General features: G+C 43.3%; 1 protein-coding gene across 1 annotated transcript in view; it reads right to left on the bottom strand.

Moving 5' to 3' along the window:
- M1AP (meiosis 1 associated protein) overlaps positions 1-12,909 on the bottom strand; it is a 29,006-nt gene extending 16,097 nt beyond the window's left edge. The window contains exons 1-2 of the mRNA XM_072862415.1: positions 12,661-12,909; positions 6,980-7,162 (exon numbers count right to left, since the gene is read on the bottom strand). Of these exons, the coding sequence (XP_072718516.1) occupies positions 6,980-7,162; positions 12,661-12,909 (432 nt within the window). The remainder of the gene's footprint in view (positions 1-6,979; positions 7,163-12,660) is intronic.
- Positions 12,910-13,406: the final 497 nt, after the last annotated feature.

Below are 13,406 nucleotides of genomic sequence, written 5' to 3'. Positions count from 1 at the left end.
AGCATTTGGGGAAACTATACAGTAGACCTTCACAAATGAGTTCTACAAAGATACTAAACAATGCCAACAGAAGTGACAGTTCAAGGGTTAGGGTTGGGTTGGTTTTTTTGGGGGCGGGGGCAGTGCAGGGGGCAGGGAGTATACCTTCTCCGTCCAGATCTATCCTTAGTGTTTATCTATGAGATACTGGGAATGAAGCAGTAATTATGGACAGGATCAATCAAGTACAGGAACTGTTCTTGAGTTGGGGGGAGCAGAACCATCTAAAGATACTATTATTTTTTTATACAGCTATAGATAGAGCATTTACTCCACTAGTACACCTTAATTTCATTAAAATATTTGGCTATGTGATGAAAGCTCATCTGCACACCCACAAAGGAGAACAGAGACACAGTGACAGGCAGAAGAGCCCAAATAATGCCCTGTCCTGGCTACTGCCCTCAGCCCATCAGACACCCACTTCCCAAGCCTAAAGGAGCACAGAGGCACGGTGTCAGACCAGGAAACCAAATTAGGGGCTTGGAGGAAGGGACACCCTCCGAGGGCCGCTGCCTGGGCTGTCCCCAGAGAGCCCTTGTCCAGGTGTGAAGCCCATGAAGACGAGTCAAACCCCAAGCACCTTTCCAGCTGAGAGGGGGGTTGCTGCCCAGGGGTGTGGGACACATGATGGGATGCAGGGAAAGAACAGTTTGGGATGGCACAAGGCTTATTACAGGATGTTTAGGGGAGGAACCAAACGCGGGCAAAGGGATGGAGCTAGGTGATTTGGGAAGGAACAAGTGTGGGAAAATAGAGGGGTAAGGGGTTAAAAAGACCTGGTCCCGTGTAAACAGTTGGCTGGTCAGTATGCTTGCCTGGCCAGGCCCTGCCCTGATCACCACAGTCTGTCCCATCTTCTTCTTACATTCCTTCCCAGCTCTGTCCCAGGTGAGGGCTCTCTCCTGTGTGCACGTGGGGGGGGGGGGGGGGGGGGTCTCAGTGCAGCAGCTGGAGCCACACCACGGGTTGGATGCCCATGTGTCTGTGGTGCAGTGGCTGCAGCAAGTGTGAGTGAGCATGTGATCGTTAGCAAAGATCAAAATGGACCAGCTGGTGAGTAGGTGAAACGGCCTGGGAGCAAGGAGGTCTCTAAGGGCAAGATCATGGGAGGAGCTGGCTATCAGAGGGACGAGGGGAGTCCTGGCCAGTTCTCTGGGGGGGGTGTGTGTGTGTACACATGATGGTCTGTACAAGCAACTGGAGTGGGGCTGCAGTCTTGGGGACTCGTATGTCCAGATGCTAGCAACTGGGGAGACCGGGATCCAGGAGCAGCTACTGAGCAGACTGAGTGTCTGAGCCCAGCTGCTGGAGGGATCCACGTTGTATGTATGGAGATAGATATGTGCGTGTGTGTGTATACACACACGCGCATATATATATGCGTATATATATTCCTGCTAGCGGATCTCTGTCCTGCTCGGGCAGAGAGGGGAGCAGGCTGAGGCCATTGGTGCAGTCTGTGTTCGTGTGAGTGCCCTGAGTGTCCGTCTGTGATCTGTGTGACCAGCCATGCATGTATATATGTGTTGTATACATGTGCTCTGTGCGCATCTGCCTGCTGGGAATACATGCTCAGCCTCACAACTGGTTGGGCTTGGGAGCATGCAGCTGTGGCAGCCTGGCTGATGTCAGATCAAGGTCTGGCCTATTGCTGGCTGCCTGTTCTCCTCCTGCCCAGCTGTGCACACTCCTCTGCTAAGCATCTTTCCTCTGCTGTAGGATATCACAGATAGTGATCTTACTTGTTACCAATTATTTACTCCTCAGTTGTTTACTGACTGTAATTATATGCCTGTAATTTACTGTTCCAGCCAGCACCATGGGTTACTGTATCTCAGTAACAGGGCCACTGAGATGCCAGTTTGGCAATTGGGCATTGATGCACCAAAATGACATAAAAAGCATTACATTTTGATGAATAACAAACACTCCAGATAAGATTTAACGTAAGACTTAACTGCAAAATAATGGAATCAACTGATTTATGAGGGCACTTAAGTAAGGCATGAAGCTCTTGAAACAGAAGAAATTATATTGGTAGAACCGGACATTCATCCCATTGAAAAACAGATGGGACTAGGAGTTCCAAAAACTCGATAAGGTAGGGCTTATTTTCTCTTGTCCATGCCTCATAGTTCAGTGCAGAAATACGTCTCCTAATACGTTTTCTAATCATAGAATAGTTTGGGTTGGAAGGGACCTTTAAAGGTCATCTAGTCCAACCCCCCTGCAATGAGCAGGGACATCAACTAGATCAGGTTGCTCAGAGCCCGTCCAACCTGACCTTGAATGTTTCCAGGGATGGGACATCTACCACCTCTCTGGGCAACCTGTTCCAGTGTTTCACTAATGCTTTAAAGTATCACAGAAACAGAATTGCTACTTCTCTTCACAGTGGACTAAATAGAAAATGCTTGTGGGAAACGTTAAGTACTCGGTCACCACACATGGTCTACCTGATACAGTTGAATTTAACAGGGTAAATGCCTACTTTAACTGGCTTAAGTTATCCAGGTTTCACTTCCAAGAAGGAATCTTTTTTTTTTCCCCCTTCTTCAAAAGATACTGTATCTGAGCAAAAACATTCAATCCCTTCTGAGAAAAGGAAACAGAAATAAATATCCAACTTTGCATTACAAATGCTTGTGATGAAAACAAAATTTCAATCACTGAAGTATGTGAAGCAGAAAGCTGCCTTTTTTAGAAACAGGGCCTCCTGTGTGGGTGAAATACTCTTCTGCCTTTCTGTGATCACTGGCTTTTATTTTTCAACAGACCTGAGAACTGTAGGTGCTCTTCTGCTCACTTCCTGGCTCCTTAGTGATCTGATGGTGCTTATTTACCCTTATGTGAAAGTCCAAGGCCACCCCTTAGATCCCATTTAGGTCTGTGGAACACCTTTTGTTGGGATTTGCAGAAAACTGAATTTCATCCACAGGTTACATTTATGCAGCATGCAGAATGGGAAGGATTGCTAGCTTGGAGAGAAGTCTTTTGTCCTTGAAATTCTCCACAGAACTAAACTTTGAGCTAAAGTTTCCTCAAGATAGGCAAGTATGATGTCTTGCCTTTTGGAAGCCCTCAGTACCCTCTCCAGTACCTGTGCTAAAATCAAGTGTACTATAATACTTCAGATCTCTACGTTCTTTGAATTATCTCTCTAGTTTTATTTTGGATATTTTTGAAATAGGATCGCTATAAATTGTATCCTCTAATGAAGCCACAAAAAAAGCTATTCTTAATTTAATTTTTCTTTCCCTTTGCTTTATAAGGCATGCATTCTTGGAAGAAACATTTGATGCCTGTCACAAACAGCCCAAAGGGAAGTAAGGCAGCGGAAACAGGCAATGAAATATAGTTAGCATGGAGCAACTCAGAGGGAAGACCAGAGCTGGCAAGTGTGACTGATGTCTGTGGTATCTGCTGTTGTATGGAAACCGGGAAAATTCAGTGTCTCCGGTGCAGACGTTATTTTGAATGTGGTGAAGGGAAGGGGATTATATGTTCAGCTGTCATTGAGAGGCTTCTAAAGAAGCTCCTCCTACCTGTTCAACTGACCCTCTGCAAAGGTTCTCTAATACTCTATGAGGTATTATCTGGCAGAGATTCTCTATGCAGCAATTTAAGTACAGTTTGCTGCATGAATTTTCTGAAGAACAGCCACATCTCCTGGGTTATAGAGTTCTTGTCCTCCCTAAGAATTCTTTCAAGTTAGAATCCACGCATGTTTGAGAGTGGGTTTTTGTTTGCTTGTTCTTTGAGTGTTGTGGTTTTGCTGTTTGTTTTGTTTGGGGTTTTTTAATACAAAAATCTACTACATCATTCTCTGCTTTGGGTATACTGGAATTAATCATAGAAATGTTGGTCAGACTGCTGTTCCAGCTAGGCAAAACAGTCAGCTCTACCTCTTCTCAGATTCCCCTGAGCATTTTTAAAAAGACTCTACTTTAGGGTCTTCTTTAGAAGGAACTGAGTATACATACCCAGGACCTTTTGCAGGGCCAAGGACAGTGTAACAAACCATGTGAACTTGCTATTTTCTGGTACCAGGAAGAAAAACATTCGGTTACCTATCAAAATTATCAACAAAGTGGTATGTGGTCAGATTAATTCTAGAAGAGTGGAGGACACCCAATTTTCCAGGCTGATCCAAGTATACAAGAGCGAATATGAGTTGATAAATTGTCAGAAGAGGAGGAAATAGTGTTGCATCTATGTACACTGTTCCTATGAGAAAATGAAAGTAGATTGTAAAAATGGTGGTCAACACTTTCAAATAAGTATATAATACCACAGCCTATCACTGCAGCAGGTGTCTTACATCCCCTTGCAATGAAAAGTATAATAATCTAGATAATTTGCATAATCTACAGGAACAAGGATTGCTTAGTGGAGTATAAACTCCCTATATTAATGGATAACTTGATTTTGAATGTAGCTATCTCATTCCTTCAACTACACTAGAAGACATCCTGGATTTTGTTGTGTGTCAAAAAAGGTCTTGTCTCAAAAGCGTACTCTGTTTGTTCCAACCCCCAGCTTTGAAGTTAAAGCACAAATCACATTTGAAATGGTCAGGGCCTCAAGGCCCTAAGAAAACACAGAAAAGCAGTGAATCAGAAGAAATGCTTCCTGGATAGACACTAGAAGTGAGTCTTAATTATGGCTGGGAGAGTCTGCCTAATCACAGCATGACTCTGGAAGGGTTTGAGGATCTAAATAAAGTAGAAGGACTGGGGAAATTTCACTCATGGGAGTCTGGACTCCTTTTTAGGACTGACAAAGCTCCAAAACCAGGGGGACCCTGAGCCTGTGAAGTCTGAAATAAAAGATAGTTTGGAGCTGATGTTTCCTCATGTCCAGAAGAAAACACCACTTCTGAGTCCTTCCCCTCTTGATAACTGCCTGTCCTTTCACATCAGTTGATTCTACTTTAAAAAAACAACAACTTCTTCCTGTGAACCTTGTTCTGCTTTCTACATTTGCATATATGTTCTCATGTGTTGTTAGCAGCTTCCCTCCCACTTATGCAAGTATACACACCCAGCTGAGAATACAGCCACTAGCATGCACCAAAATCTATTAGATCCTGCCCCAGGACTGCTGTACATAGAGTTTTCCCTAGATACGTCCCCTTTTCTAGTGGAATCTGCCCAGAGGGATTTGAGGACTTGATATATTAATGCAGCATTTCTGGACATTGGATCTCTGAGACAGCTAGCCTGCTGAATACCTAAAATTTTCTGGCATGTTCACTCTACATAGGGTCACGTCAGAGCCATTGCTCAAACTAAAGTGACAACACACCTATGCAATTGGGAATCAACTGATGTGAAAGGACAAGCAGTGCTCAGGAAGCACTGGACAGACCTGCAGTGTGCATGTTCATTCCCACCGAGAATCCTGGGAAACAAGACACCAGTATGTATGTGTACTGAAATCCCAGACAAACATCAGGCTGTCCTACCATACCAACTCATGTCACTAACCTGTCCAACAAGGCTTATTTAGCTAACGTCCCTGTTCTTTGTACTTTCTCCAGGCAAATCATCAATAGCCAGTCCTAAAATTTCACAAAGCCTGAGCAGAAAGGAAATGTTTGCATGTGGTGTTTCAAAACACTTTACTTCCCCCTTCCCAGGGCCTTCCTCCTTAGAAGGAAATTTGGCATGTATGCTATGGCATGGGATACAGAATAACACATAGCCTAGAGCTGGGATGAGCAGAAATACCTTTCATGATGCAGGAATGCTTATTTAGCTGTAGAATTTGCTTTTAGGCTGTCTTTTATGAAATCTCCTGAACTATGTGAGTGTAGGTAGAACATGAGAGAGATACGTGTATAAAGCATGATTCATGAAGCGGTAAGGGAGAGAGAGAGAGTGCTCTTAATGTATTAGCAGCTGCACCTTATTCAGGGCCTTGTAAAGTGCAAGGAGTGGGGATAAAGTACTAGTGCATCAGGATTACAGCAGGCACAGTTCTCCCCTAATTCTCTGGGGCATGGGCAAAGCAATTGGATTGCCCCATTCTTTCTGTGCCTGCCATAAAGGTGTCAGAGATTACCTTTTCCATTCACCCCATGTAGGGATGCATGCCAAGAACAGACATGATGCTTCCTGAGTTTCAGGGGCTGTCCGTTGTACAGCGGTTACTATGGTCTTTTTAGACTTTGCAGTTATTTCACACAGCCATTGCCAACAATGTATTGTAAGGGACCCCTATTACAATTTGCAGAGTAGGAGCCCTGTGGAACTGCCAGCCTGCCACTGAGAAAAGAAAAATGCTAGTTATAAACAAACCCTCTTGCTATTCCAAATACTGACCATATTTTCTTTTTACTCTGAAAACTGAGTTGACCGTGCCAAAACAATGACCATTCTGTAGGCTTTTCCTGTCCTTTGCAACTATACCAGCTACTCTCAAGATGAAATGCATTTTTTTTGGTCTGTATGAGTTCACTTTCAGTGAATTGTGGACATGCTTTCAGGCACAATGAGGACCTTTGTACAAACATCCTATTATATCAGTGAAAGTTCCAGACACCATAACCGCAGAATGTAACGGTAAGTTGAAAGGAAAATCATGTCCATAAGTATGACATTGCCTTTGACAATGTCTTTGCCTTTGACACAGTTCTTCTGTGAAAGTAATCAAAGTAGAGCTGAAAAAACATCCAATCTTAAATGCCTGGAAATTAAATTCATTTTTCTATACTGTAAAGTAAGTCAGCTCCATCAGCAACTCAAACCTGAATCTGTCTAGTTTCCGTGAGCATTTGGAGATTGCCACATGGGGTTTTTTTGAGGGCTTATTTTCTTAATTACTCCCTCCCTCCCATGGACCTCAGATACTACCATGCAGACTATCATCTTAATGTGCTAACAAGTGGCAAGTCTGGTGGATGGCTCCCACTACCTTCCCAACGTTTTCTTACCTCAACAGAACTATTTGCTGAGCCTCCTGCTCCTGTGTGTCTGCTGTATTGTTTGAACTGTTGCAATCCATCCTGCACAGCTTGTACCACTCCATTTCCCCCCTGTGGGAAACAGCCTTCTCTTGGTAGCGAACGGAGCTCCGAAATGCAGGCTTGAATTCGTGCAAAGTTTTCTTTCACTTGCTGCAAAACAGTATTCAATTAAATTGAAAGACTGGAAATGTCAAACTGATAATATGAAATATTTTTCCACAATGCAGAAGGAGGCTTTTGAATTCACAGTACTGAGACAAGACTGGGGGCAGGAGCCAAGTCATAAAGCAGTGAACAGTGATATGAATCAAAACCAGCTGATTGTTATGCTAGTAACAACAGACATGATCACTCCTCGAGTTTTCAGCTGTCTACCTGTTGCCTGCTGCTAGCCAAAATGTAGTAGTTTGGCATGCCCCTGTCCTCTGGCCCTGCATAATGCAGAGGCAGAACTTGAGACTTAAATAGGAGCACTGATGCGGTGTGATATCCCTAGGCCATAGTCACCCCAGCCATATCCATACTCCTTTACTCGTCGAGCTGTGGATCTCTGCAACCTGCGTTCAAGAGGGTTTGGAGTCAGACTGTGGCAACAGGTTCAAAAAGGTGTTCCGCAAACTCATGGGTAACAGGTCCAGAAGCAGATACCAAGAAGAATAGCCTCAAATGTATCCTCTGTCATTCTTAATACAACAACTGTGGAACTAGGGGAGTGTGAGAAGAATGAACTCCAGGAAGTGACTGGGCTGGGGCACTCCCCCAAAACAGCCTTTCCTTTTGATACTGGGCTGATGGACTGTTGGTCTGACTAAGGAGGGCATTTCTTATGCTCTTGTACTGCTCTTTTAGGACAATCACCACGGTAATGATTATCAAAAAAGCAAACTCTGATGGAAGGTCTGTGGACCCTCCTGCTTCAAAGATGAGCTACCAGTGCAAGTGTTAGAAAGGAAAAAATATTCTGTAACTGTCATTTGTAAAAATGTTTTATTCCTTCAGGCAACAGCTACCACTGTACAATGGCTGCCCTGAGGACAGCTGGTCTGACTCATTATGGCAAGATGAACATTATAAATGCACAAATTATTAACCCATTGTGCTCCACTACGGTGCTTTGTGTCAGTCTCATGGATTGGAGGATATTGGGCCATATTCTCACTGCCTGCTATGGTGATTTAGATTACCTGCAGTCCAGAGCTGCTGAACCCTTATATCACATATGTTGCTCAGCACTTCCTTGAACTTGGTATCACTCTATAATGGTCTCCTAAACCCACAGAAGGCAGTCTGAATATGAACCAGGCTGGTCAGGATCATGGTAGACCCCTCTCATACTCTTTTTACACACAATATTAGTTGAGGCTACCTGGTATCTATTACCCAGCCATGACCTTTTCTTAGCATAGACATGACAATGCTAGGGAGCACCCAGGATCCAAAGGAGTGTGGAGCATCTCAGCTAGTATTCACACAGATGTCAGCTCACGTGAGCTTCAACAAGAACTCAAAGGAGTCGAGACATACCCAGCAGGTAAACTGGCAAATTCTGGCCATAGGAGAGATTATTAGTGAACTCTACCAAATCTGTTTGAAGCAATGTAAGACACTGCTGCCAGAGGTCACCTTCCTTACAGAAGAGGCAACAGATGAACATATGACTCGTTTGCTTCAGATGCTTGGAGTTCTGACTCCCTGAACCAGTCCTGAGCAGCCATGGTTTACAGCATGGTCTTTCAGTGTGACTGAGTTATGAACCACGGGGCTCAGGCATGTGTTCACAAACAGCTCTGACGGTTCTGCAAATAAGATGGGGAAGAAAGCTGGGACGGCTCAAACCTTGCCTCAGAATGGTGAAGAGAGCAGTCTTAAGGAAAGATACCACACTTTGTACTCTACAGTGCAAGAAGTGTCTGGCCCGTTATGTCAGTTCTGCTGTGAGGTTAGCAATCTTCAATAAATGCACCAAGTGGATGCAGCCAGGAGCCTCTTCAAAGTGCTACGGCAAAATTCCCTGCAGTTCAGATGCCTGCCCCGCAATCCCAGGGGGCAGCTGCAGCTCACACAGAAGTAAACCAGCTGTCTCAGGTCAAGTATTGCTCCTAACTGTGGCAGAGCAGGGCTCAGCATGGGCTGCAGGGCAGCCTGAAGTGCAGTTAAGTACCTGTCCTTTGCAACTGGCGCCAGCACAGCTGCATTTTCTCTTGTATATGCACAGCTACTTTAAATGTTAACTTAGGCGAGTCTACGCAAGCTGCAGTTTCAACTCTGGAATGCGCTTGGGACATAAGTTAAACTTCTAAGCACAAATTGTGGTGTTTAACTATTTCTGACTGCACCCCTCTTCTGGGCGCTGACACCCAGGCCAGTGCCATAGGCCTTGACGTGTCTCTTCACATGTGACCCTGCCCCTTCATTACACAACTCCAAGAAGTCATAACTTCATACTGTGTGTCCAGCAAAACATTTTTACATTTTACATGTCCAGCACTACATTGCTTCTGGAGAAAAGCTACCCAAAATGAGAGATCAAAGCTGGCCGTGAGCTGGGGTAGGCACTATGCTCACTGCCCCATCTGTCTCCTTCCACATGTTGTACCCTCACCCACTTCACTTTCTTAATTTGCTAGTCCCTGTAGTTAGTGTCTTTCTGCCTTGTTTCTTTTTCAGCCCTTTTTGTCAGGGAGGGTCTGGGAGTTGTGGGGGATGGCTGCCCATCCCAAGGGAAAACCAGTAGGAACAGGGCCCATCAGCTGGAGGTGCTCTGCTCAGAGTCCTTACTCAGTCCCACATTAAAATTTTTTGATGCTTTAATGCTCACTTCCCGTCTTGTCACCATCTGTTGTCCTCCACGTTTATTTACTTTCTTCCTGGTTTCCTTCTCTTTGGCATCCCACTGCCCTTTTCAGGGAAGCTCTTTGGACTTGTTAGAGTTAGGCCAATAGGGGAGACCAGTAGGAATGGAGACCATAAACAAGTGCCCAGGAAAGACTAAGAAAAGGGTAACCGTATATGACACTTCCCCATGTACTCTCCCAATCTCTATTTTCAGCTCTGGGGCTTTCCTGACTTCATATGATTTGTCTAATAAGCAACCTTTAATATAGCTCTATCTTGGTTCCTCACTGAGAAGTATCAAGTTTTTCTTTAGCTAGATCAGAACGTCAATGTGATAAACAGCATGCCCTGTGGAGACAAAGGGGCAAATTCAGCACAGAAAAAGCAATGGAGCCCTGGTATTTCTGAAGAAGGCTGAAACGGAACAGATGTTTATCAGGCAGAGGTGTAAAACTGCTCCTGATTCCAGAAGCTGCAGAGGACCAGATATCATTATTAGTGAAACTAGGTCCATTGAAGAAGACAGTAATCTTGCTATACTTTACTGTTCCTAATAGTGAGAGAACAGTTCTGAAAAACAGCCTTCAGTACAACAGCAGATGTTTAAAATAAAGAGATGGCTCACTAGGCAGAACATCCAAGCAAAGCTGGGGAGAAGGGGCTCACATTGGAGTTGTGCCTGTCAACCGGGTATGCACTACTGGCTCAAGTCTTTGAGTGTGAACTTTGCTGTCGTGGACTTTGCTGTCTTGGAACTTTGCTGTCTTTCTTCCCAGAGAAACATAATATTATGGCAAAAGAGTTGATGTGATTACCAGTCATGCAAACAGGAGGACAGGATATTTTTTAGCTCTCTGTACAGCATTGCTGAGTCCAGTATAGGAATGTAGCATCCAAAAAACCAAACAGTGAATACATAGAAAGGCTTGGAAGTTATTAAGGGCCTGTAAAAATGCCTTGCAGTTAGACTTATACTTCGTTCTCTTTCATTTACCAGCTAGAAGATTGAGAAGGGACCTGCTTATATTTAAAGGAAGAAAGCGTCAATTACAAGCAGGTTCTTCAATCTAGCCAAAAGAGAACATATATTAACAAATCCTTGGAAGCTAAAGCCACTAAATGCAAATTAGAAACCAGGTGCGAGTTTCACAATGACAATGATTAACCACTGGAAGAAATTATTAATAGAAGTACTTGATTCTCCATCTCGTAATATCTTCAGATCAAAACTAGATGTCTTTCTGAAGAAGTGCTTTAATGATATATGGGTACTTTAGTGAAATATAATAGTCTGTAATATGAAGGAAGCCCAACAATGATCTAAGGGTTCCTCTGTCTTTAAAAACTGTGATTATAAAAATGAGGAATTGTTGTTTAAATAAAAAAGACAGCCTATCATGAGCAGAAGATTCATATGATGGGGCAAGTAGAGGGATTGTGTCAAAGTGCAGTTGTGCTCTGGTGACCCATGATTACCAAATGAGATCCGAGGTTACTGTCAGCCCGCACACGTTGGATCAGTGTCAGGACATACCTAGCAAATACAAAAGCAGGTATTTGGCCCCAGACACTTACAAATTAACTTGGACATAATGCAAAATCACAGAAAACAGGCCTGGAACCAGTTGTGAAACAGATTACCTAGTCCATCCTACGGTGACATGCCAGGATGAATTACATGTAAATTCATCCTAGGAAGCAAGACAAGTGTCTGTTCTGAAAGCCCCTAATCAGACTGATTTCACAATACCTCCAGAAAATCTTTCTTTGGTATCCCCTTAGTTATCCTTCTCACATTATCTATAACCTATTCTACAAAATAAACACCACCATTAGCCACAGTCTTCTTGCAGATCACATTTGCTAAATTACTGTTGACCTCTGATTTTTTTTTACCAGTTGGCCTCTACCTTTCCTGAGATGTGAAAGCTTGACAAAATATTTCAGAATGTTTTCACCATTGCTGAATAAAGCGGAAGGGTTAATACTGTGTGTTTACACTAATGTAGTGTAAATGAGAGTGCTCAGTATGTGTATATATATGTTTATAATAGTATGACTTCATAGATTCTTGTGAACTTTATGATGCTTTGTAATCCCAAACTTTTCTTGTAGAGCTGCTAGTCATTCTCCATCTATATTTGTTCTGCTGCATATCCCTAGATGAGTGAAATACTTGTTCTTACTGACTTAGATCTGTATATTTAAAAGATGTGTAGATGTGGCACTTAGGGACATGGTTTAGTGGTGGACTTGGCAGTGTTAGGTTTATGGTTGGACTCGATGATCTTAAGGATCTTTTCCAACCTAAATGATTCTATGATTCTATGATTTCAGGATATTTCTCAAATTTGGCAAAAATATTTTGAATTCTGATCCTTTCCCCTTAAATGTCTGGAACCTCTCCCAGTGTGGTAATATTTGTGTAATCAACAGGTATACAGACCATTTCACCAACCAAATTATTACAGCTGTAGAGTTGTGTTTGATAATTTTGATAGAGAAGCAGTACAGATAATGCAGAAAGTAGCATATGAAAGGGAGAGGTACAACAGATGTTTTAGAAGGGAACAAACCAAAACCTAATTTATGCACATGAGCAACTTCACAGATGAAAAATATGACACTCCTCCTTTTAAACATCATTCTTTCATAAAATTCACCTCTTCCATGAAGTCTATGAAACTATGCTCTTTGAGAGTGATTAATTTTTAGATATACGTTTGTAGTAAATCATAACTTTCTTTACTGAACTGCAACAATGTATTGCATTCATGTTTGTTCGATCCCAAGAGACATAATTTCACACATACCGTAAAGGGAAGCAGACACTCCTGCTGGTTCTGCACCACGTAGATGCACAGCAGGGGAACACGGCAGGGGCCTGTCAAACTGCATGCCAAACAGAGTGTGTTTTCCAGAGCTTCAGAGAGTACAGAACAAGTGTTGGTCCAGGAAGGGGATGTGACATCCACAATGAGAATCCGTGATGGCTGCTGGCAGTGTACTTTAGTAGCAGGAAATGTTCTCCGTGTTTCTGAGAGTAATTTTCTGGAATTCATGGCTTCTGAACATGGGTATTAAATGTCCAGTTATCCATCTGCATCTGAACAGGAAAAATGACCAAATAATAGCAATGAGTGAGACTCTCCCTTACCCATTCACTTGAAAGCAACCTGAGACATAGCAGACAGTAATGAATTAGACTCCTACAGCTTTCTCCAAAGCAATCATTGTCCATACTCTAAGATTAACCCCCACAAAGACGAGGGAAAATGCATACAGTCAGGAAACAAAATGGTTCAGCTAAAGAAAATGCATGGCAGATATACTCTTACAGATGCAACTGGAGCAGTTAAAAATGTTAATAGCATAGCCATGCCGAGCCCATGGATGAGCCGTGTGGTATGTCGCATGATCCCTCAGTATGGCTCAGGTGCATGGCATCAATCTCCAGCAGAGAAGTGATCTCCAGCAGCTGATGGATAGCAAGACTTTGAACTCCTACTCCTACTTCTGCAGTGGCCAAGTGATTATACCCAAACACCCTGAGGAGAAC

This window comes from Ciconia boyciana, chromosome 5 (genome assembly GCF_034638445.1).
Source record: "Ciconia boyciana chromosome 5, ASM3463844v1, whole genome shotgun sequence".
In the NCBI taxonomy this organism is placed as follows: Eukaryota; Metazoa; Chordata; class Aves; order Ciconiiformes; family Ciconiidae; genus Ciconia; species Ciconia boyciana.
The sequence above is the reverse complement of the archived record's forward strand: the minus strand, read 5'-3'. Positions and strand labels throughout refer to the sequence as shown.